This window comes from Misgurnus anguillicaudatus, chromosome 17 (genome assembly GCF_027580225.2).
Source record: "Misgurnus anguillicaudatus chromosome 17, ASM2758022v2, whole genome shotgun sequence".
Classification (NCBI taxonomy): Eukaryota; Metazoa; Chordata; class Actinopteri; order Cypriniformes; family Cobitidae; genus Misgurnus; species Misgurnus anguillicaudatus.
The window spans coordinates 21549397-21576783 of record NC_073353.2 but is presented as its reverse complement, the minus strand read 5'-3'; the positions used below and the strand labels follow the sequence as shown (position 1 = coordinate 21576783).

General features: G+C 37.0%; 1 protein-coding gene across 1 annotated transcript in view; it reads left to right on the top strand.

Moving 5' to 3' along the window:
* htr2aa (5-hydroxytryptamine (serotonin) receptor 2A, genome duplicate a) overlaps window positions 1–26442 on the top strand; it is a 32788-nt gene extending 6346 nt beyond the window's left edge. The window contains exons 2-3 of the mRNA XM_073855167.1: window positions 15544–15735; window positions 23693–26442. Of these exons, the coding sequence (XP_073711268.1) occupies window positions 15544–15735; window positions 23693–24507 (1007 nt within the window). The 3' untranslated portion in view covers window positions 24508–26442. The remainder of the gene's footprint in view (window positions 1–15543; window positions 15736–23692) is intronic.
* Window positions 26443–27387: the final 945 nt, after the last annotated feature.

Sequence of the window (27387 nt, the reverse complement as noted above, 5' to 3'; positions counted from 1 at the left end):
TAAAGTTATTTATCGATGGATGTATACAGAAGGTATCTTGTCTGCCTTAGCCAAGCTACTAAACTTTAACAGAAATGTATTAACATTTTGATAAACCTAGTGGTTTCAAATGCAAAGCCTAAAAATATAATTTAAAATGACATTTTTGTTTGCACAGTTATAACACTATGCACAAGAGGGCTTATATTAATTTCATACACAACAACCTGTTTCATTCTCCGCCTTTACATTATCACCTGTTTTAAGGGAATGTCATTGTAGAGGCCATGGTGAACCTACTGTACTGTGAGCACAAGAATCAGTCACAAAGGCCTGGATAATAACCAATAAAAAATCCACTGTACCAGTTTTAATACATTCAGCTCAGAGGAGAGCAGGGAGATTTCTGAAGAGAATGGCATGACATATGAGCAACCGTCACACAGTCGACAACGACACCTTAAAATAGTACAGAGGATGTGATAAAATCAGAGAGGGACTCCCATTGAGCCTCGGAAATGTGATGACGTACTAGAGACTGTGACGGAGGATGCACTGAGTAATCGATGTCAATGTTTAAATATAGCGTTGTTGTATTTTTACTGGTGAGCAAAACAGCTTTAAATAAATGTGTGGGTGCATGTGTGTGAACAGACAGGTAGAGTTTGTCAGGTCTACAAATCAAGCCAGTGGTTTTTGCATGAATGTAACTGCAGGCTGTTAAGCAATGAGAGGCTATAATGTATGATACAGTCATTAAAATATATTTAAGAGGTGTTCATAAAAAATAAACACCCACATGAAAAATATTGTAATATACTTTAGTATTTATTTACTATAGTAAATTGTACTGTATGTATTGTAGTAGGGGAGAGCAGGGTACAGTAATTTTTTTACACAATCAACACACACATCTATGCTACAAATGAACACAAAGTTTGTTTGTGGGACCTACCGTTGTGTACAATTTCACCGAAAGTGAAAGGAGTGCAAACGTTACAACTTACCCCATAAGTGGGGTTCATTGTAACAAACAGAGGGTTTGTTGGAACACCTGCTAGAAAATTTACTTTAAACACAAATAATTCAATCAAATTCTGTCTATATACGAAAGGTGGATGTTTATATATCTGCCTGTAATAGATAGATATTCACACATTCATCCATCCACGATCCTTCATCTAACCATCCCTGTATTATGCACCAATGCACCAAATGGATTTTTTGAAAGGGCAACACAATTAAGACAAAAAAATCATAATTGTGAGTTATTTTCCCTGATATCGCATTAACAGTTAACATTTTGATTAATAGTATTTAAATTGTTTTCATTTCATTATCATTATGGAGGCTTAATTGTAACACTGTGTGACAACTAACCCCGCTGTGTAAAAATCTTTTCAATCCCAGCTATCAGTTACTAGGAGTTGCTGACATGTTTTAAAATGGTGTTATGTGTTAGGCAACAAGACAGTGATTAAAATAATATAAGGTTAGATTTGGTGACTTACACACCCAACTCAAAAATCGAAAAAACATAAGATGAAGAAATGTACTTTTATGCATCCAAAACAGTTTTTGTTCAATATCTTAACCAAAACACAAAACTTTTCACAAATTCATCTTCTGACAGTAAGAGAAAAAGACCAAAAGCACAGATTTCTCTGCCCTCTATAAATGCTGCATTACAATTAACCCCGTGTTAGTTTGTGCCCCGCTCACCCCTACCTTTGGGAATGTATACTATATACAGTACTGTTCTTGTATAGCTAAGTGGTAAAGCATTGCCTTGGTACTGTAGCACAAAAAGTTGTGGGTTCATACGAAGGGAACACACAAAAAGGTATATCTTGTAGTTCACTGTAAGTCGTGTTTAGCATAAAAACATCTGCCAAATGGGCAAATGTAATATTCTGTAGTATTAACTATAGTAAATAAATAAACTGTATTGTTTACTATGGTAAGGTTTAAAACACTATGGGCCCTATTTTAACGTTCTAAGCACATTGTCTAAAGCGCACGGTTTAAACGGACGTGTCCGAATCCACTTTTGCTAATTTAACGACGGGAAAAATTTTTGTGCTCCAAGCACATGATCGAAAACGGTTGTTCCTATTCTTGTAATGAGTAATGGGTGTGTTTGGGGCGTAATGTGCAATAAACCAATAAGAGTCATATCTCTCATCCCCTTTAAAAGCCAGTTGTGCTGGTGCTACGTCTAATTCCTATTTAAATGACGGACTTTGTAAACTGAAAAACTAAGTGGAGGTAGAAGACCCGTTTAAGATTTATGTTAAATAATTGTGTTGTTTTCATTTGTATTGAAATTATTATTTTTTTTGGATTAAAACCTTTAAAAGCCGTTTTCTTTTAGTCATGGAAGTACAAATAGCAGGCTTTTAATTGCTGTAAATGTATGGATATACAACATCATCAAAATGTACATGTATCTAAGAAAAGGTTTGTGCTCTAAAAATACTTTTTTTGTAACAAACAGGAGATAAAGAATTTACAAACGTGTGAAGAGCTGTTTCAGCACTCGGACAGCGCCATGACTTTTTAAAAGCATTACTTAAACATTTTCTCATCTCAGCATATCCACAGGTACAAAGTCATCATATACAATAAATCCGTGGGGTAGCATTTAAAAAAACATTTAAAAACAGATGCATTTGTTGCAAAGCATTTATTTACTTACCAGGCTACAGGTGAAGCAGCTCTTCAAGCCTTCTAACGTCTCATAATCGGTCATCATTCATGTCCAATAAACGCGATAATAATCTTTTACATTTTAATCTTTTGAATTTTCATATTTAATGAAAAATTTGTGCTGCGCATCCATGTGTGTGAAAAGCAAACCCAGGTTGTTGTCCCGTTTATAGGCTCATATTTCTAACACGCTCATTAAATAAAAAAAAAACAATATTGCGCCATTGACTTTAGACCAGGTTTTAGTTGGTCAATGGCGTAGTCTATTTTAGTTGCCTCAAAATAGCAACGCGCCAACCACACCTCGCTTTCAGACCAACACCCATGGGCGCAACATTGGGCGCAAATGCATTTGCTATTTAAACAACGTGTCGCTAACCATGAAAATGATAAATGCGCTGAGTTGAAACTAGCAAAAGACACTTGCGTCGTGCATTGCGCTGCATGTTTGATAGGGCTCTATAACATTATGGCCTAGTTTTACAGCTTAAATTAAGATGTTTAAGCATCTTTTATAAACATGCCTTAGAAAAAGATTTACTGCTGTGTATCTTGAGACAAATAGATGGCAACAGCATATTTTATAATCTGTAAGTACAAGTTCTTTTCAGTTGAGACAGCTCAAACATGTGTTTTAGTCTAGGACTAAGCCTTGTCTGTGAAACCGAAGTATAGTATTTTACTACAGTTTACTACTATACTTAAGGATACTACAGTATGTTAGAGGGCAATAATAATATTAATAATAACTCAGTTGTTGTGCTGAGTGATTTACTGTAGGGTGTTTGTGGTTGCCAAGTAACACACATAGCGTACAGCCACAGGTGGGACAGGTATTTTTACAATTTAAGAATCAATATTTTGTATCAACTTTGCATTTAACATTTGTGTAGATGGTTGTAAGTGACAGTGCGTTACAAGGTATACATTTTATCAGTATGTGTGTTCCCAAAACATTTGCACTGCTAATGCAATACTCTACCAACTCAGCTACAGGAGCTATGTTTTTATCACTGTTCATCTACCCTTCTGTGAAACTTTGATTCATGGATAATGAATGAGATGAGAAATAATTCAGGAGGTGACTACAGTCTCAGTCGGATTTAGCTTCCTCAAATTTTTCCTACCTGATTATTCCTCTTTTTCTAGTGTTTATTTTTCCACACACTGTATGAATGAAGTGACAAGGGGAGGCCAAACAAACAGGATCATAATATACACAGAAACTAATTTCCCATTGATTTCCCTCTCGATCCCCAAAACGTCTCCACAGCAGCGCTCTGGGATAATTCCTCGTCACATCATGTCACCATGACGATAGAGTGTTCAGGAGCAACACTCAAAGCTCAATAGCCGCTGTTAATGCAGCACTGATGGTTCCCTGACACAGGTGGTCTCTGTGTTGCCACGGCGCTCATCGACTAAAAAGAGGGGAGTGACTTAATGAGCACTATGAAGGGCTAATGACGAGCATCTGCGCAGATAGAAATATAGCATTCATTTCTTTCTCATTAGGGCTATGGCCACTTCAAGTACTTGACACCTGTTTCATATGTGTAATGGCTGTTTAATTGTTCTCTATGGTTGTTGAATCTGCCCTTATAGATCCACAGATGGGTATTAAAATACACGCATACAATTACACAACCTTTTTACATAAACCTGCTATATAGCATATGTCCTTCCAGTGGCTTGTGCTCTTGCACACACATCTTGTGAAGTTCAGTTCTTATTTTAGTTCTTATTTAACTTTTCTTATTTAGTGTTTTTTTATATAATTCAATTATGTAAGGTTCAATACTGTCTCAGACTGTCATGTAACACCATGGTCCTGGAGGAATGTTGTGTCGCTTCATTGTGTGCAAGCTATATATAGCTGAAATGACAATAAAGCTTCTCTGACTCTGGCATAACCATCTTCCTCTTCTTGAATGTCAGTCCCTCTAAGAATCCATAACAGTTTTTAAATATGTTGATGTGAATGAAGTTTAAAAGCAATAGTGATTTACTCAAATTTTGGCTCTTGTTCCATAGACAAAGCTATTACAAGGTTTTAGGAGAGTATTTTTTACAATCTTAGCGTATGTGGTAAAGAGTTTTGCCTTGCTGTTCGCAATAGAGAGGCTATAAAGAGGCTGATTTTATATGAAGAAGAGCTCATCACAAGTGGACAATACTAAAGACAGGTGCAAACGGGGTGTAAAACATTTTGAACTCCTCCACTCCATTCAGAGGTAATCGAAAACACATTCGACCGGATAGCTTTTGTGGTCGAATGTGTTCGAACAGCCACAAAACACCACCTACTCACCGTCTATTGATCTAATGTGTAATGTTTTAAAATAAGACATGACTAGCGTGAACACACAGTGGAAAAAAGAGACGAATTTAAATACCAGGTGTAAACGTAAATGTGTATCTCTCATCCACTTGTGATGCGATCGACCGAAACACATTTTAATACCAGGTATGAATAGCCTCCATGAGTGTAGGATATTGACTTTCCAGCATTTTACCTTTATTTAAAAAGGACAGTGAAGACTGACTGAAGACTTTTGAGATAAGTAAAAGGTACTTGAGCAGTGGCGGCCCGTGACTGCTCTTTCGAGGGGCGCAAATTCAAAAGAAGTGTTCGGAGTGTCACGTGTTTTGCTTGTGTTTTCAAAATATGTGTTTGTTGCGTCATGTGAACCATGTGCATCACGGGTTTTGTCAAAATAAGTGCCTGCTGCACACGTATCAAAACCGTTTATGATAAAAGAGACGCTCACGTTCACAAAATACACGCAAGACGCTCCCCTAACAGTAAACTATGATCACGCATTAAATTATGCGAATCTGGCAAACGCGAGCATCTCTTTTATCATAAACCCTTTATCATAAACACTTATTTTGAAAAGAAACGTGATGCACATATGATCACTCGATGCGCCGAACACATATTTTGAAATTATGAACCACACACATGACGGGCTCCATACATGTTTTGACAAACTTCGCACCTTGCGCCCTCGAAAAAAAGAAGTCACTGGCAACCACTATCAGTGAGTCTATGAGTTGCCAAAGCACATTCTAATAGCCTCACTTTTAATATTTATTTATTAGATATGTTTTATATTAGCTCAGCTTCTTTGATGTATGTAAACATTTTGAACAATGATAAAACATATCAACAAGTAAAATAAAATAAAAGTTTTGATTAGACTATTTCATAAAAGTAGCCCTCCAGATTGTTTTATTCATTGTGGTAGCTCACAAAAATTTTGGAGACCCCTGACTTTTGAGGATTTTACAGCAAAACACAATCAAATTTGTTAAATACTAATTTAATTTTTAAAGTGACATTTGAGAAAATAAGGCATTTCAATTACTGACAAAATAAACTTTTTATTGCCATTAAAGTCAAATTACTGAACCTAAACACAAGAGCCTGATAAAAATGCTCATTTACAAGAAATATGTCAGATGCACGTATAGAGTCTCTCTTTATATGCTGAAATTACATCTAAAATCTTAATTTAGAGTGCTCAATATAATATACTGTATCCTGTAAAGTAGTGAGGTATTTATTTTAGTATCTTAACTATCAAAGTGCTTTTCTTTGCCAAACTTTAACTTTACTATATTCTAAAGCATAGTAATGCATTTTCACTCCACTGCTTTTTATTAATGCAAGCTGTATTTTTAACATTAATAATTAAGTATGCTGAAAACATAAAACTTTTACTTACATCTATTTGAGAAGTAATTAGGTACTAAATTTATGTAATTAAGTATTAAATGAAATTTAACATGAAATGTAGTGGTGTTAAAACTATGATATTATGCTTTAGTATGTAGTGACGTGAAAGAAAAACATTAAAGTACAATTTTTACGTTTATCAGCTTACCCCCAGGCCATCCAAGATGTAGGGGCGTCACGCACCAATTTTTTTAAGGGGGCACAGTGTGCACAGCTCACAGAAATTTGTGCATACACAGACATCAAATGAAATATTATAGAGCTTTTAGTCTTTTCCATGGCACGTACATTTCTAACAATCTGAACACCCCTGCTTTCATGCAAAAACCTCCAAAATAAAAGTGTTGACTAACTTTTATATCAAATACTATTCAATCGAAATAATGACATATTGGATTCATATTTACATCTGACTGAAACTGCATATTTTGTTTATTTAGTTTTGTTTAATGACTTGTTTAATTGGGTCATTAATGGATTTTGCACAACAACTGCATTATCATATGAAATTAATTTAATTTTAAATCCATAAAGTATATAAACAATGAAAATGACATAAGCTATAGCCACGTGATTGATTTTAATGTTCAATAATGATTAAAAAAAATGATTTTTTTTTAATTACTACACTCTTAGAACGAATGTGTTAAAAATCCCCCATCTCTGTGTTATTATTGAAACTACACATTTTGTGTTACTTTTAACACAACATGTGTTATATTTTAACACAAAATCAACACAAAATGTGTTAAAATTACACATAATGTGTTAAAAGCTTACCGCACAATGATGTGTAAAAATTAACACATCCTTTCTAAGAGTGTAACTAGAGGAACTGATTTTTGCATAAAATTTTACCTCATATGTATGCATGTGTTATTCCGTGCCCCCATGAACTCTGACGAACTTTGACGTTGTACCAAGATGAATCTAGAAATCTCTACTAATATAACATCGAGACGATCACATTTTAAACCATACATTTTCGACACAGAGGATTTTAACAACAAAGCTTGTGAGCGCGCTCAGACGCTGATGACGTCTGCGACTGCGCTGACTGCAGCGCCTGCCTCTAGAATAAAGTAATGCAATACGATCAAAACACTATCAAATGGCGAAAATCTCTGAAAAGTGACAAGGAGGCAGCACTGAATTAATAATATTGTGCATATTAAACAGATTAAAAGGCAAGTAACAGATTAATGGATACTTCTTTGATTTTGAGGTTGCATGCAAAATCCATTTGGCTCAAAAAAAACAGAGGGGGCACGTGCCCCCTCAGTTTGAATGGGCATGACGCCTCTGCCAAGATGTAGGTGACTTTGTTTCTTCAGTAGAACAAAAATGTAGATTTTTAACTTCCACCGTATCAGTCTGTCAGTCATATAATGCACATGGATGGTAACAAAATCTGATAGAGAAAAAAACATGCACAGACAAATTCAAATTAAACCCTGCGGCACGTGACGATGGGTTTGTGCGAGAAACCGAACATTATTAATATAATTTCTTACCCCTAATACAACACTATCCCCAAAGCAGTATGCGCGTTCACATCACCGTCTTATTCTTGTAATGTTTAATGCCGAGTTGTGAAACTCCTTTACAGGTGCATTCTGCCACCTACTATATCAGATGTATGGCATTAAAATTACAAATATAAGACGGTGATGTGTACGCACATATAGCTTTTGGGATAGTGTTGTATTAGAGGTAAAAATGATATTTTAGATATATTAGATATTTTAGATTTTGTTACCATCCACTTGCATTATACAACTGACAGACCAAAACGGTTGGAGTTAAAAATCTACATTCCACAAAAGAATGTCCTAACAATGATCCTAAAACAATGCTTATTTTTGAGTGGACTTTTTTTTTAATAAATCTTTTGTCTGCAAATATAGGTCAGATTATACCATTAAACCCAGATTTTTTGCTAGACAAACAATGACTAAAGAGCCGGAGTGAGATAGGTGTGTGTGTACAGGAGTGGGTGATTAATTAGTCTGATAGATTCAGGGCTGCTTAACCAGGCAGAGGATGAGTTCAGGAAGGGTCAGGGAAAACGGGCCGAGCCACTGGGATTGTAATTATCCTCGGACACGAGCGTGCACGCTCCTCATGACACACAGAGAGAATCGTTCCTGTCTTAGTCAAACATCTCCAGCGTTTTCTGTTTTAACATGGTGACACACTGAGATGAATGTAATCCTGTCCTCGGTGGCCATTTAAATCAATGCTTTCAGAATGATTGCATTCAGTATGTGCTGGCACTTCTCCAGTCTTGGCAAAGATGTGTCATTGTGGTCTTTCTAATTTTACATGAATCAAAACACTTAGGGATGCTGGGTTTGCTCGTGCGTATTCACAGTAAACAGCCCTGCAAACATATTGGGATTTTTTTCATTACAATTGACATCATTTCAGATGTGTTTTCTTTCTTGTGAGTCCCATGGCGGAGTGTGAAACACAAATGGGCTTGTTTACAACAAAAAATACAGATTGCAGCTCTTTACTCCCATGTGTTTCATCTTCTCTGTTTTACCAAAGGCACAATGTGACCGCAGACCACCAATTCTGTTTATGGTCCATTGAGGTTTTGAATGAGCATGACTCTGCTTTAAAGCATTAAATCTTTATGCTAAATGAATGTACTGTGTATAAAAGCTCTCTCTGTCAGTGATAGACAGTTTGTATCAATATAAATATACAGTAGCTTATGGGTCTCCAACGCTGTTCCTGAAGGGCACCTGCCCTGCATATATTAGTTTCAACCTTACTCCAACACACCTGCCTCTAATTTTTAGGTAGCCTGAACAACTTAATTAGCAGGTTCAGGTCTGATTGGGGTTAAAACTGAAAGGACAAGTGCTTTTCAGGAACTGGGTTGGAAACCCATGCAGTAGCTGTAATATATATAGCTATTAAGCTAGAGTCTATCATTTTATTCATAGTCCACTGTCACGCATTTGATGTTTTCTAAGGTGCCCTTTGTCTAAATAAGCTTATTATCCTGCATGTCCAGATAATGTTTGCCTTTAATGGATGCGTAGGCAAAAATGCACTACTGTTCAAAAATGTAAGACCACTTATCATGTTACATTTTTTCCTCAATTTAGGATAATAGTTAGCTAACCAAAACAATAAATTAGCACAACTGTATGTATGGGAATTGTGAATATAATTAGCATCTTTCATGTAGTCAGTTCTAAAATCCTAACTGTGCATTCACACCACCACTGGCAAGAGCGTCAAAATGACTGAAAATCATTCATTTTTAATGAGAGTTGGTGGTGAGCTCCGGTAAGTAGCGACACTTTGCGTCATGTACAATGGGTTATTTTTGACCCATAATGGGTAAATATTGGACAGAACACAAAGCTGGGTTAAAATTTACCCAATGCTGGGTTGTTTTAACCCAACTGTTGGGTTATTATAATCCTTGGTTGCATAACAACAACCCAACATTGGGTAAATTTTAACCCAGCATGGGGTCATTTTTAACCCAGGCATTTTTAGATTGTATGGTGTGAGCGTCAAGGAGAGTTGAAATCAGCTCAACTTTATGGTAATGAGCTATGACGCAGTTCGCCGACAACCAATCGTAAGTCAGAAACCAATATAAGTCCTCCGCTTGAGAGGATTCGAGAGAATGCATTCGAGTGCTAGAGAGTCTACTTTATATAGCGTCATTGGCAGGGCAGCCAGAGCTTTTATTGACCCTCTCGTCGGTAGCGTTACATTTATATTAGTCAGCTTCTTGAGGTCTCACCTTTTGAATGAGTTCACATCCATTCTGGCTACTCTCTTTTCATTATTCATTCAAAGTCATTTCAAAAACATTTTTATTAAAAAGTATCTGATTTCTTTGCACAACCATATTTTGTGAATTTAAGAATGCACCTATACATTAAAAGGTCTGTAAGGTCAAGAGGAGCACTTACTCAAATGACCCTAATTATCTATAAAGTACTCTACGGATGTAAGGGAATTTGTGTAGTTTGTTACACTAGGTCTGTTGGATATCTATGCCTTCAATAATTAGGATATTCCCTCATGCACTTAAAGGCAACTCCACACAAACCGTACAGTGTCTCTCTGCCCATCGTTTCTCATCATTTTTCAATAATGAGCAACGCATATTTGCCTGTCTCATAGAGACGCACACTCACGCAGCTATTTAGCATTAATGGATTATTAATTAGCCTTTGGTTTTGATGCAGCTTCTACTGTTTGAGCCTCATTGAATAGCTGACCAGCTGGCAGCAGAGCACACAGGACACAGATAACATCCTTGTGTCTCATAGTATATTCAAGCACCTTTTCTGTCTTGCAGTGACTGACCTTTTCCTTTATTTTGCCATTTTTTAGCATCGTTGTTCAAGACTTTGATTTTTTATTTATGCTATGATGCATACCACTACATCAAAAGCCCACCATCTTAATATTTTCTCCTATGACCTTCATCTTTTACATGCCCTCATTCTCTCTCCATTTCAATTTTTGTGTGCTTTACTGGCATAACAAAGCTGTAAATTTTTATTGCCAAAGCATTTGCAACAGGGCTGCGTACAGGTGCAAATAACATTTTTAAATAAAAGTATGAGGTGCAGAGTAAACGATTAAATAGTAAGTTATGGAAATGTAGAACGTATATTAAAGGAATAGTTCACCCAAAAACGAAAACTCTGTCATCATTTACTCACCTCATGTATTTGACCAGTACAGTATGAATTTCTTTGAGGAAACACAAAAGAAGACATTTTGATAAATGATGATAAGCAGATAGCTGGTAGAAACCATTGACTTCCATAGTACACTGTAAAAAATACTTTGCTGCCTTAAAATATTTAGTTGAATCAACTCGGATTTACAAGTCATTTCAACTTACTATTATTTATCTTGACTAGACATGAGTTGTTATAACTACAGGTGAGTTGTTATAACTTACACAATTAAGTTGACTTTTCTTAACTATATTTTATAAGTTGTGACAACTTATCTCTGTTGACATGACTTATAAATCTAAGTTGATTTAACAAAAAATTTTAAGGCAGCAAAGTATTTTTTTACAGTGTAGGATAAACAAATACTATGGAAGTATTGTGATAAATGATGATGAAGATATTTAAAAAATATATGATAAGCACTGAGTTGACAGCTCCAATTGAATTCCATAGGATTTGTTTTCCTATGAAAGTCAATGGTTTCCACCAGCTGTGTGCTTATTATCAATTATCAAAATTTCTTCTTTTGTGTTCATCAGAATAAAGAATTTATGCAGGTCTAAAACAACATGAGTGATTAAATTAAGACAGAATTTTCATTTTTGGGTGAACTATCCCTTAAAGTAGGTGTGCGCGGGGCAAAAACTAATGCAGGGTTAGTTATAACACGGACCGTTTACATTGGTGCACAGGGTTGAGCGATTTTTCCCATATTGTTTTTACGTTGCCAAAAGACGGTCTCCCACAAATGTATGGAAAGGTATAATGTTTTTAGAGTTATGGATAAAAGAATGTTTGGTGGCATTTAAGTAAATTTTTTCATTATATGTTTTTTTTTGTTTCTGAGTTGGGTGTGTAAGATACCAAATCGAATGCTATGTCATATTAATCAGTGTCTTGTTGACTAAAACAGCATTATTTTGAAATATGTCTGCAGCTCTTAGCAACTTTTTTGGTAGGCTTAAAAATATTTTGACCTACCGGGGTTAACTGTAACGCTGTGTTACAACTAACCCCTCAGCACTTACGATATGAAAACAGCTAACGTTAGCGTAATTCTTGCCATTGTTTTAAATATTCTACACAAGAATGATTGCCGGCTGCCAACAAAATAAATGTGCCAGTCTTATCAAAAATTATGTGTCATAATGTATTTTTGTTCATATCTTTAATATTGATTTAATAAATTCATGTCAAAGATTTAAATCATAATGAAATGAATGGCTAAAATCAGACTTTGATTTTCATAATCTCAGAATTTGATTTTGTGACTTTAGTATGTAGTTTTTATCTACTGGGTCACATATAAAAATGTTTCTTTTTTTGTCATAATTGTGCTGCTTTTTCTCACATATTAAGAGATTTGTAACCATTTATAATTGAACTATTATTAGAAAAGGGCTGGATGAAGGAATACAGTCTATTATAGACAGATATAATAAACAATATCCACTTCAAGCACTGTATATAGACAAAATAGTATTGAAATATTTGCCTGCAAACTTAATTTTTAGCAAGTGTTACAACTAACCTACATACATACAAACATACATACAAACTACATATTGCATTTAATGGAGACATTAAAGGGCCGCTCACACTTTAATGATAACCATAACGTTAACTATAATGATAACTATATTAGCATCCACACTGCCGGACGATAACTATAATTTTATGCTAATTCACTCGCTAAGTGCAGTACTCGCACAAATAATTAACCTTCAATGGCATTAACTTATATTCCATATTTCCTTTAATAAAAAACATTTGTAATCTTCACATGTCATTAAACTATAAATTTGCTGTTCTTGTTGCATTTACAGCGGCTATAACTAGCAGATGTCCTAACACACTGCGTTTCCAAACTCTTAGGTTTTTGTGTCATCTAATATCTTACCTTTTGGTATAAATGCATGTGCATTTTAAATTCAAATAGATTTGATTGGCTGTCATTGGTTTATCATTCATCAGTTGAAAAAAAAATCACTCAGCAAGTGATCCCAACAATTTTGTTCCTTGTATCTTTATCGTTATAGTTGTGGTGTGACCTCCGTCTTGCTCTTTAAAATGTTTTTTTAAACTATATTTTTCATAATTATAATGTGAACGGCCCTGATATGTCTCTTTCTGTGTCTCCTTCTCTCTCTCTCTCACCTCATGCAGTTGTGTCTGTGTGCGTGCCGCATGTATTTATTCATGAGTCGTGAAGATGAGGATCATAGTAAAACAAATCTATCTTTAGCTATACTGTGTCACAGATCTTTTTTACACCTCTGTATTGAGTGAGATCAGAAGTGCGTGGGAGCTATACAAAGCTAAGATGACGTTATTTACTCATAGCTTATATCTTTTCTGCTGCTGTGTGACTTCTGTTTTTAGATTGTTGAATTGAACTACGAGTTCTTATAGAAAGCAGTCTGCTTTCACTTGAGTAAAAATGAATACTTTTCGCTCTGTTGGCACCCTGGTGTCCTATTGTATGAGTGTTTCTGAAACGAAAAAAGCACAAATCCCTTTTTTGGTTAGGACTCTAGTATACTAAGTGGGTGATTCTCACGAAAACTTGGTTTTAAAAATGTCAAGCATGAAAATGTAAAAATTGCTTAAATTTACTTTTTTTCCCACCAGACATTGAAAAACAAAGTCTGGAGTAAATGGGAACATTAATTTAAAAACTTTTACTTATCATTTAACACTTTTTGTAACATAATTTAAAAAATTAGTCCTAAAAAATCTCATTACCGCAACAGTCAGAAAACATCAACACTGACATATTTTCAAAATGACATGACAAACCTGAAAGAACATAATATGGAGATTCTGCACATGCATTTAAAATCAAAGTATTATGCTTCTATTAATTTAATTAACATTTAATATGCATCTGTTGCGGTAATGATAATCAAAATGTCGTGTAAGCATTCTGACAAGACAATATTTCAAATTAACTGTAAAAAAAATGATCTTACCTGGTAGCCATCTTGAAGTAACTGGTCCATGTGCTTGGTCACTCAAAATCAAACTTTATTAAAATTCTGTATGTGTGCTTAAACTGTTCTCAAAAAGTGTTGCGGAGGATGAGAACATCAGGCATGGACACATCATTTTCCTAATTTTTCTTCATTATTATTATACATGAATATTCAGTAAATATTTTTTCTGTCATCTAAAGTAGTCTAGCAAAACATCCATTTATTTTTTTCTTAATATTTTTGTGTTAATTTGATTAAATTACAACATAACGCATGTTCAAACACAGCCGGACACATTGCGGTAATGAGAATTTCAGCAGAAAATGAGATAAAATTTACAATTATAAATTCTTATGTTGAAATCACACATTGTGCAAGGTAGAACACAGTATTGTGTTAATTCTGATGCTTTTTAATGTTACTATATTACACATTTTAAAGCTAAAATCATTAGTGCCGTGGTGTTTCAATGGTTTCGTGAGAATCACCCAGGTATATTCAAACTGGTTCCCAACAATTTACATTTATTAATATTATTTGTTTGTCTTTGTGATTGATGGTCTAAATCATACTTTTGTACTCAAGCTCTGTGCATTCATTCACGTATTCTTTCTCTCTCCCGTTTTTCATTTTCTGTAGCTCCTCCTCCTCCCGTCTCCTTCTATTTGTTCTACCTCATTACCTCTTCCTTTGAAAGACTATTTTCTTAGTGGCACAATTTTCTTTTCTGCTCTTTCAGCTTTGCCTTTGTGCTTTCTCAGGCTTTTGTCACGGACAGAAACATCCAGTGACAGCACTGCTTTCATAAGAATGTACCTGCCAATAAAAATACTGAAAATATATTATTATTTTTGCACATATTGGTATGCGGTTATGTACAAAGTGACAGCAGTGTTGAGAGTGAACTTTCCTTTTTCAGTAAGTCTTTTTGAGGACGGTCATTTTCTGCCTGACTGCCCTGAGCAGGGTGAACTAACACTTATCCAATCTCGGGACAAATTCTCCACCAGTCGCTTCGGGCTATTTAAATACATTTACATTTACAGTATGCATTTGGCAGATGCTCTTATCCACTCCAATGTACAGAACATTTACATTTGAGATGTTTGTTTGTTATCTGGAAATTCAATCTAGCTGTTAATTGCTTCATGCTCTACCAATCTGAATGAAATACAAACTTAAGACAGTGCTATATACAAATGTAACAGCTTTGTAATTGGATGACTCAAAATGCATTCAGCCATTGTCAAAAACTGATTGTTATGCTCTTGATCATGCTGTACTATTAAAGACCTCAACTATCAGACTTATGCTTTAAATCACACATTTTAACTTAGTGGATGAAGGCATGTGGAAATTCAATCTTTCTAAACTTTAAAATTGTATTTAACACTGTGTTTATCTTTAGGTTACTCATGGCCCCTCCCTGCTGCACTGTGTCCCATGTGGATCTACCTGGATGTTCTTTTTTCTACTGCCTCTATCATGCACCTGTGTGCCATCTCCCTGGACCGATACGTGGCCATACGCAACCCCATCCGACACAATCGATCAAACTCCCGTTCTCGAGCCCGGGCAAAGATCACTGCGGTCTGGACTATCTCTGCGGGTAACTGATGCCAGTATTGTAACACTACCGTGTGAAGTTCTTCAGTAGAACAGAACAGGCTGGCTGATGAGTCATGTATCTAATCTAATGATAACATACTGTAGTATTAACCACTGACTCTGATGTCCTTGTTTGTGTATAGAGGCATTATTTTCAAATCAAGAGCAATGCACAGAAAGTCTTTTGACATTATTGGATCTGGGTGCTTGAATTTGAATCACTTTTGTGACTGTATAAATCACATGTAATAAACTCTCATTCCTGTCATTCTCCAAAGGAAAGGCACCAGATTATAGAATAATGAGAGAACGAGAGAGAGAGAGAGAGTATACAAGTTAGGTATCTGCAACTATAATTGCAAAAGCATTAATTTATATCATAGACTGGTGCTGAGAAGGGCAATAATGGAAACTGCTTAATAGTGACTGCAAATTCATCAGTATCCAGCTGATCACATTAATAGAGCACCACATGGAAGAAATAATTGAGTAGGACTTATAAATACATTAGATCTTTGCAGGTCTGGGTCATTGCATATTGGTGTTCAGTTTTATCATATACTTTCATTGCAATACCATTGATATACATTTTTAGAATGACCCCAAGTTCACCCAATCTTTCCACCCGCATGCAGGATGCCCCGAAACTGAGATGATAACCAAAATTTCATCAAGTGAATGCCACTGTGACATTTACATCATTGTAAAGCCAAAAGCAAAAGGAAAGCAAAACAGTGTAATGAAACGCATATATAAACCAAAGCAATAAAAGTGAGGTCAACAGAGACCAAAACAGCACTATCCTAAAAATTATTTGCCCAAATGAAGCTGTATTAAGCAGAGCCGATACCCTTTAAGACAAGGGTTCCCAAATGTTTCATTCTGCAACCCACTTAGGAAGGTATAATGTATCTCAGGACCCACCAACACTTTTTATAGAAATATTCAGAAAAAATACATTTAGGAATAAATAAAAAAGTGTTCTCTTTTAGAAGACAGCAGTTATTTTCATTGGCATTGTATAAATTAAATGTGAGTTTAATTGCAATCCCAAAATACCTGATATCAAAACCATTAATAGGACAAAACTGTTTTTGTGTCATTCAATTAAATATTATCTATATAGCGCTTTTGTTTAATTGTTTGAAAGCAGCTTTACATTAATAAAAGCAGGAGAAGAAAACACAGAAAAATCATAAGTAGCTGAGTACAGCGGTTAAATATATAGCGTTTTCAACAGACCCATGGCCATACAAAGCACATGTTGCCTCACATTCATCCATTCACTCACTCATTCATACACCACCAGCGGTGTTAGCCATGCAAGGCGCCATCCAGCTTGTCAGGACTCGGGAGTAGCTGGAGTTAGGTGTCTTGCTCAAGGACACCTCATCTCTTGGTCAGGTGGAACCGGGGATTGAACCACCAACCTTCCGGTTTGTAGACAACCTACATGAACCACTGAGCCATTGCCGCCCAAAACCGCACTAGCGAGTGAAGTAATAATGTATATATATATTTATCACGTTGAAGGAAAGGTCAGTAGATCTGTGGTGTGATGAGCTTCACGGCAGCAGGAACTGGGTCTGTATGTTAGTCTTATGGCGTTTTTCCATTGCATAGTAACCCACGGTTTGGGTCAGGTTGAGTCAGCTCACCTCACTTTGGCTTGGTTAGATTTTCCATCGAGTTTAATAATACTTCGGAGTAGGAGGGATTATAAGTGTGTCGTTATATTTGCGCTGCCCACTGCTGTGACATCATACAAGTGAGAGCATCACTGGAATGCTATACATCCCCATACATTCATTTTACGCTATTTCTCAGTCCGCAGGACAAATAGATACCACCACAAATAGATACAAACACCTGCTGAGCCTCATTTAAGTTGCATTTAAGCATATATGCGGAAGTGAGGGTCGCGATTGTGCCGCCACAAACTGCAAGTCTGGAAAAAAACTGTTATGGTGTTCCTGATTCACAACCTGTGGATGTTTTTCAACGCTAAAAGGGAGTTTGGGAACTTACAGCAAAGCACCGATGACAACATGTTTACTCGAGAGCATGAGGGTAAAGCTAATCTTTTACATTATAGCGATGACGCTTGTAGTGACGATTCTCTCAGACCAATCAGTGGTCTACAGTGTTTTCTCATCACATTTTGGTATCCGCTTGGAACCCTGAACGAGGTGGTACTAAAAAAAGTATTGGGTACTACGTACTGCACCTAGTGGAAAAGCCCCCAAAAGTAAGCTGACCCGACCCAAACCAAATCAAACCGTGGGGTAGTATGCCACTGAAATGCACCATTAGTGTCTTGGGGTTTAAGGGCAAGACAGGAAAAGAGAAACAAAATCCTATTAGCGCAGGGGCCGTTCTCATGTAATGCAGGTGTCATACAGTATAGTGGTTGAATATCTGCTCGGTTCCGGCCAAGCTAACTATAGCGGGATGAGTACATTTAATAAACAAATTGTGTGAATGTTTTGTTAAAGAGATATGTCTTTTGACTTAAATTGATCGACTGTGTCTGATTCTCGAACATGGTTGAATAAATCATTCCAGAGCTTAGGGGCTAAGTAGGAAAATGATCTACCTCCTTTAGACACTTGATATTCTAGGGTTAATTAAATGACCATAATTTTGCAACCGCAGTGGATTGTATTCTGATAGACATTCTCAAAGATTCACTGCAGAAGCCAAGTGACTCTAGAGGCGATTCTAGAGTCTGTGGGGGCCCTAAGCAAAAATTCCTAGGGGGCCCTTCTGACCAGTGTTCATAAAATTATGTTAGGTTATAAATAATCTGACACCAATGAAAAATGTTTGAAAAATGTTAACTCTTAAACCCTAGTTAGTGTGTAATGTTGCTATAATAGCATAAATAATATCTGTAAAATGATAAAGCTCAAAGTTCACTGCCAGGCAATATATTTTCTTTAATAGAATTCCTCTTTCAAAGCTTACAGCGAAAGGCCGGTTTGGACTACAGCCCTCTATTTCCTGCTTTAATTGCCTCAGTAAAACAGTTTTTGACTAAATTCCGCCCACGCTAAGTTAAGCAAAACATGATAAGAATATCGTGCATGTCTGTCATTTTAAAATATATATATGTGTGGATTCTTTGAACTCGCAGGGCTCTCAAGTCTCAAGCATTCGCTGTGAGACACAAGCATTTCAAGTGAGCTGAAATGTGTGAACTGTAATGTGTGTGTCTCACAGCAAATGCATGAGACTTGAGAGCCCTGCATTTGAACACAGTTAGATAGCATACATGTACAGATGTATTGTTGAACTTTGTACAACAGGACAGGAGCACGCAAAATCATCCATATGGATGAAATTCTTGCTTGTCTCAGCGGCAAACATTCTTAAGGGGATCGCACACCGGCCGCGCAGCTCAGCGCCGCGCAGCGTCGCGCCTAGGAGAACTCGGAGGTATTGTAAACCAGAAGTGCACATTAAATAGCGCGAGCTTCGTCAGATAGTGTCTACTTCAAAATGTAAAATATACGTTAGCAGCCAATGTTAATCATTAATGATGTGGGACACATATGATGTTATTTAATGTTAAACTATGTGAGTGGCGCTCTGTGGCGCGACAGGGATTTGAACAACTTCCTGAGTCACAGCTGGGCGGCGCGGATGTGTTACATTTTTTTAGAACGGCGCGGCGCTGAGCTGCGCGGCCGGTGTGCGATCCCCTTTAGAGTCTCTGGGGCCCCCTAGTGGCTCTGGGTTCCAAGCAGTTGCCTGCCTTGCCTGTTGACAAAGTGCGCCTCTGCATAACCCCACTCTATCCGACTATGAGACCCACTAGTGGATCCCGACGCACAGTTTGAAAACCCTTGCTTTAAGATAAAAGATTTTGTTACATTTAATAAACATCCTTCAGTCTCAAGAATTCAGCCTCAGCGTGAGCCAGTATACCTTTAGGCTGAAGACGACTGTTAAATAATAACAAGTAGGTATCATTTGGTGATTAAATACGACCTGCTGACATTCCAAGAAGTTTAATGCTGCTTAAGCCATGAGTCAGATGCTTTTAAAAATCCCTTAAGCAGCGTGCCTGGTTTTTGGCAAAATACGGTTGAATAATTATCAGTCAATAAGGCGCTATCCTAATTCTTGCTGTCATTGAAATAGGATAAGCATAACAAATTTGCCCTCTATGTCAAACGGAGGCTTTGATTGTGTAATTTTTTGCATTGGATGAAATGTTATAATGTAATAATAATAATAATAATAATATAGAAGTTATTAAATATTATCCTGCTTGTCCTTGCTGAAAACCTCTCCATCTTCTTTTTTTCACAACGGTCATACAATAACCGAGACGAATGCATTGAAAACACTGACTTAGAGAGCAAGTGCCTCTAGATTTGAACAAATCGCCACTTTCAACAAATTGCTACACTGCCTTTCTAGCTTTCAACTGTCCATACTTGTGTCTTCAGGATGGAATGAAAAATGTGATGTCAGGGGAGGAAAAATAAAGAGCCTTCTTCTTTAAACTCACTTTAAGAAGCCTGCTGATATATGTATTAATCTCCTTCTCATCGCCCTCTCCCAAAGCTATACTCAATTTGTTACACTCTGTGATTCTTATCGTGGCCATCCACTGCCTCCAGTTATCCAAAGATGCACACTTGGTGGCAGTTACGCCATCCAGAGGCGCGGGTCCATCAGTACCCCTCCTCTCCACCAGCTCTAGTTTCCCCCAACAAACCCCAGAGATCCGACACGATCTGCCGAGATTTACTGTTTCCATGGAGATGTCTTATCACCATGGCAGTTTCACTGAAAGTTTGTCCTTGAGCGATACCAGCTTTCCATTTGCAAAAAGATTGCAGGAATATGGAGAATGTCATGTGCAGCGTAAAACAGACTGTTCTACTGAATTTGATTTAAATTGTTGTAAATTCTTGCACCGCATCAATGTTTCATCTCCAAAATGTTAAAGTTTATAAGAGACATTTTTTTATTGATGGCTGCGAGTAATCAGAAAAAAAGTTTGGCTGTTGAAGGATAACTGAGCAGATGAAGTTATACAGTATGGGGCAGTTTCCCAGATAGGGCTTATCCTAGTCCCAGACTAAAATCCATTTTTGAGATGCCTTAAATTCAAAACACCTTGTACTGACAAATCTTATCATATATCAGTGCTATTGTTTAAGATGCAAGATGCACACCAGTATTGTTTTTTGTAAGATTTGTTTGTTGAAACTACTTAAATGCCCTTATATAACTAAGGCCTAGTCCTGGATTACTCTAAACCCTGTCTGGGAAACTGCCCCTGTGTCTGGCCTTGAACGACAACTCATACATCAATCACCCAATTCCCATTGAGCTTCCCAGCATGTTTTTCATGAAGATACTCCACGTGCGCTCTCAGTTTGAAACAGTTTAATGATTTGTAAATAAATGATGCATTCATGCTTTAAACAATTCATGGAAAGGTTTACACATGATTATGAGCCAAGATATTTAACTCTCAAAATAAATTTAAAAAAAGATGGAGGAATGAAATGAGTTAATGTACGGCATTTTAAAATGAAAACAATACTCGTCTATACTGAAGTTTTAGAAAAGATCTCCTTCCACACTATGCACAACTGTAAATGCACGAATAATGACCATTTACGCACACTGGGTCTGGCATAACAAGTAGTTTTAAAACTAAAACAGGGTCTGCAGGGTTAACAAAGGTCTCTGTTTATGAAGGTTGAAAACTGTGTGGATGTGTGGATGTAAATGTAGTCTTAAACAAGTTTTTCTTTGCTACTGTCAGTATACCAGTGGCAGCTCGTAACTGCTTATCCGAGGGGCGCAAATTCAAAATATGTGTTCGGAGTGTCGTGTGTTGCTTGTGTTTTCAAAATGTGTGTTTGTTGGGTCGTGTGGACCATGTGTATCACGTGTTTTGTCAAGGTGGGTGCCTGCTGGACACGCGTCAAAGACGTTTATGATAAAAGATACACTCATGTTCACAAAATACACTCAAGACACTCCCTTAACTGTAAACTCTGATTACGCATGAGATTATGCGAGTATCTGGCAAACGCAAGCGTCTCTTTAACATAAACCCTTTAGATGCATCTGCAGCAGGCACTTGTTTTGACAAAACACGTGATGCACATGGATTCACTCGTCGCGCCGAACACATATTTTGAAATTACGAACCACACACATGACGGGCTACATACACGTTGTGATGAACTTCACATCAAGAGGCCTCGAAAAAAGAAGTCACCGTCCGCCACTGCTGTATACTGCAAGTAATTTACTATAGCAATTATCAGGGGTGCAAACTCATCAGGGGTGAAAAAGGTGACAAAGACACAAGCGCTCACATATATATATATATATATATATATATATATATATATATATATATGATTTTAGCATTTTAATTTAAATCAAATTTGAACCTGTTAGCATAGTTAATGCAACATCAATTACTAACATCAATAACTGTAATTACATAAACAAGAATTAATGAATGCTTATATACAATATAATGTTCATTTTTTGTTCATAATGCATTTACTAATGTGAACAAATACAACCTTTTTGTAAAGTGTTTGTTAAACATGTTTATAATTTCCTCGGTTGTTCTGTGTTGTGCATGTGAGTGGTCACAAGAGGGCACCAAAGTGTAAGCTATGTAAAACGCGTTCGCGTTAATGTTTGTCCCCTGTGGGTTACGGTAGATCAGTGTGTGTGTGTGTGTGTGTGTTCATCTCTGCATGTATGTAGAGCTGCTCTGACCATGAGAATGATGTGTCAACAGCAGCAAGTTAATAAATATACTTTATGATTAATCTCCATCATCATTTACTTCCGAATGCATCACAAGCTGCATCAGCAGTGTAGCACAACTCAACAGTGTTACAGAAATTTGTATTTTTATTATTATTTAGTAGTACACATAAACATAATTCAGGGTTTGTTCTGATCACAGTCAAAGCTCTAATAATACAGTATATGAATATAAACCCTGAACGAGCAACTCGAATCAAACTTGTGTACAATTCGACGTACAAATCTTATTAAAGGTAGAAAAGTGATTTAGTTAAGAGCAGTGAGAGATTTTCTCTCAATGCTGTTTGATTAACAAGATTGACAGACAGGAGTAAAACTGGATAACTTCCCCTTTTAGACTGAAGTCTGGATCTACTATACTGTTAACACATGCATTTTCTGTTTTAGTTGTTTACCTTCTCTTAAGACCTAAATGTTCGTGTTTATGAGGATACTTGCAAAAGATGGGAATTTCGACGCGTGTATGCATTTAAGGCTAATACAACGGCAAAATACTCACAAGCTTAATGAGAAGCGGATAAACGGCTTGCACGCTCCTCTTAAACAGAAACAGGTATATAGCGCATATAGCACTGTTGTCAACGGCTTAAAATCACTTAACTTAAAACTGCGGTGCGTGAACAAATGTTAAGCTTTATGACCATGCGCACAGCAACGTGACGTGGGCGCGTAAACTCAAATGAGAAAATACTACGAGTTAAGTGTGTGCACTCAATCTGCAGACTGCTTAAACTTCGGCAGCAAATGAGGTGGCTATAAATTGTAAAACATAACCCGCCAAACTGGCTAGTAATTTGACATCGTTACCACAATAGCTGGACATGATTTTCATAATTTCATTTACTGCTACCATGTCCCAGACCCCCCTCACCCCTCATTTTTAAAAACTCATCGGATCTAGACGAATCACAAGAATGACCTATTTTGGATCAAAAACTGCGAATTTCGCCGAAAGGTGACAAGTTTGCATCCCTGAATTATGGTTTATTATGGACTAACATATATGTATTTAATGTAACAACTTTACTGCTTTTGCATTAAGAAAAAAGTCTCATCTCATCTGTCCTCATTTTTTGGTTTCTTTGCCTCTTAAAATTTCCTCTTAATTAATCAGTGTCTGCCTTTTTCTGCGGGGATCTCTATGCCAATCCCAGTGCTGGGTCTGAGAGATCACACCAAAGTTTTCAAAGATGGCAGCTGCCTATTGACTGACAACTCCTTTGTGTTGATTGGCTCCTTTGTGGCCTTCTTTGTGCCATTGATCATTATGGTAGTGACCTACTTCCTGACTATCAGTGCTCTGCAGAGCGAGACTACGCTCTGTTTAGACCAGCTGGTTCCCAGGCCCAGATGGAGTGCTGGGTTTACCCTAAACTTTCTTCCTGGCCCTGCGTTCTCCCCTTCTGAGAAAAAACTAATTTTTCGGCAATCAATAAGTCGCGAGACGGGGGTGGAGTCCGGGGTAACGACTCCTCCCTTTGGACGCCATGGCATGCAGTCAATCAATAATGAGCAGAAGGCCTCTAAAGTTCTGGGTGTGGTCTTTTTCTTGTTTGTGGTAATGTGGTCTCCGTTTTTCATCACTAACGTTTTGGCGGTGGTTTGTGAGCCAATGGCATGCGACGGTGATGTCATGAATAGACTGCTGAATGTCTTTGTGTGGGTGGGTTACCTGTCCTCTGCTGTCAATCCCCTGGTCTACACGCTCTTCAACAAGACTTACCGTTCAGCCTTTGCCAGATACATCCGATGTCAGTTTCACGAGGAGAGGAAACCGCTGCAGCTAATTCTGGTCAACACCATTCCACCACTGGCATATCAGTCCACACACCTGCCACTCACCGGATCAATAGGAAATGGAGATTTCTCGCTGCCTCGGTCCAATAAACACCACCATCTGTCCAACAGCAACAAAAACGAGAGTGTTAGTTGCATGTGAATTCAATCTACAAACTCACAGAATGTCAACCTTAATCCCAGATTGGACATACAATGATATGATTTTCTTCTGTTTTATTTATTCTATGTTTGGCTTATCTCCACATTACCTCTAAAGAAAGCAGCTTACATTGGCAACAAGGTCTAAAGGATATCAATATCCTACACTGACAAACAAATGGCATTACGGCCCCCGAACTTTATCACTGGGACATCAAAGACCTCATCTCACCTGACCTCATCATCTGCCCAACTCAAAAGATCAGCATAGGTTTTCACCAGCATATGTTGTAGTACCCATGATGGGATGTTGGTGTGCATCATAACTAGTTTGATGTGTAAAGATCATGCTGACCAACCAGCTCCAGCTACAGTATGTTTGGCTGGTACAGCATGATGATTCGAGAACTAACCATCATAAGCCAGCTTGGACCAGCATGGATACTTTTGTCTAAACTGATCTTTTGAGTTGGGTGATTTGGAACGAAGGAATAAAATCCCTTGAGTTATGAAATTGTATATAAATGTTGAGTAAGATGTTATGATGTCCAAATGTTTAGTTTTTTATGTAGCACTTTATATTTAAGAAGGTAGACTCTAGACTTACTGTATTGAAGCTCAGTGATGTTTTGTTTACATTGTCTGGTTTTTGAAAAATAAGTCTTGATAAAATTGGGTAAACCTTGTGATGTAACGTTTTGTATTGCGTCAAAGGATTTCGATGCTGTCTCATTCATATAACTTGACTTATGTGGTTGGTTTGTCACAAAAGCAAACATTTATATTAAATGAATGCAGACAGAAACTGTCTCCCAAAGCACAAAAGCAATTCATTTAATGTCTACAACGTGCACACACTTTAAACTATAATACCAAGATAACATTTGGTTTTCTAAATGTTGTTTTCTGACTCACACACTGACTTTAAGAGTTCACAGAAAAATAATAGTGTTGAAAGTTTTTTCCTTAAAGCAACACTATGCAGTTTCGATGTAAAAATGACTTACAGCTCCCCCATGTGGTTGAAAAGCACAACAGTGCCTGGTATCAGACACTCTTCTGCAGGCAGGGGGAGGAGCGGGGTTGTGTTTCCTACCCTCCTCCGCCACTTTCAGAGTGTGCTTGTAGCAGCTAGGAGGCTGCTCAGGTTGCAGCAACAGTACAATTTTCCAGTTAAAAGTTGTTCTATCACTGAAATAATTTTAGAGACATTATTTAAAGGTAAAAAAACTACATAGTGTTGCTTTAAAGTTTATTTCTCTCAAAATGAAAACCATGCACATTGCAATTTGGACCCATCAAAAACAATTTTAAAGATAAAGACCCCATTTTAGTGTCCCACTTATATTGATTGAATAGGGGTCGATTCAGTCATAACACTTGCTTTTGTCGGATATAAAGTTTTTAAAAGAACATAGGTTCCTAGTTTGGGAAAATGTACTTCCACACAGAAATCTCTGGAACGTCATTGAATCTTAGGAAAAGCATCAGGTTGAGATCTTTTCACTTTGTGAAAACGTCTGATCTATTTTTGATTCTTTCATCAGAATTGAAAGCTGTGTTGTTGTTGTTATGGTGACAGTCATAAATTTGTTTGCAGACAGTGAATGACTCATCTCTGTATCTGAGTGGATAATTATACCTGGCTAATATGTTTATATGTGCAGTGCCCTTTTTCCAACATATCAGAAAATTATATTGTACCAGCCAGACCACTACAGGTGTACATAAACATTTTGACTTCAGGACTCACTGTTCTTTAAGGTTGTTTTTGTTTTCTGCCTTTGTATTTATCATACTAAGTATCAAATGTTAAATCAGTGCTTGACCTGAATAGTCATAATAACCTGTCTCTATTATGAGTGGCCAAGACAGTGATTTACATTCAGCAACAGTGCACAATCCCTCCTGTGTAACTCAAGGTGAATCAATAAAAAAGTGCAAAAGTTGCACGTTTGAAATTAATGTTGCAGAAATTATTTCCAGAGTGAAACATTAAGCTTGTGCCACCATTTAAATTACATGACCGTCATGGTGCTGTATTGCTAAAGATGTACGAAAATATGAGAAAAGTAAGTCCATCTTCCCCATTTTACAGTAGAGCTCGAGGTAACAGAGGTTACAGAGATGAAAGCATTTGTATCATTCAAGGTCTCCCCTGAGTCATTGATTTAATTATGAATATAAATGAATGGTTTGTTATAGCATCAATTGTAGGATTAGGTCATATTACATTGCAATTCACCCACAGGCTTAAACAAGCCATCTGAATCATCAGAATAGGTTTGAGCAAAAAGTGAGAAAATGTGAAAAAACAAAAACACAAAGAAATATTTGAAGAGCTTGTATGCAAAACCCTCTTAAGTATATCTGACATGCTGTCTTGTAAATTAGCATTTTTTATTAGACTCTAAATAGATTCTGCCAACAATGAATGGCCTGAGTCCAGAATTAAATTAAGTGGATTAGAAGTGAAAGTATTCAATACTTTCGGCAGTGGCTCAGTGGTTCATGTAGGTTGTCTACAAACCGGAAGGTTGGTGGTTCAATCCCCGGCTCCACCGGACCAAGTGTCGAAGTGTCCTTGAGCAAGACACCTAACCCCAGATGCTCCCGACGAGCTGGCTGGCGCCTTGCATGGCTGACACCGCCGTCGGTGTATGAATGTGCGCGTGAATGGGTGAATGTGAGGCTAATTGTAAAGCGCTTTGGATGGCCACAGGTCTGTTAAAAGCGCTATATAAATACAGTCCATTTACCATTTACCATTTGATGAGAGCATTTGGTTATTAATCTTATTAAATTTATCAGAGGTGGCATTAATAAGCTTTTAGCTAACATGAATTAACAATAAGTAATATATTTTACAATTAATAATCTT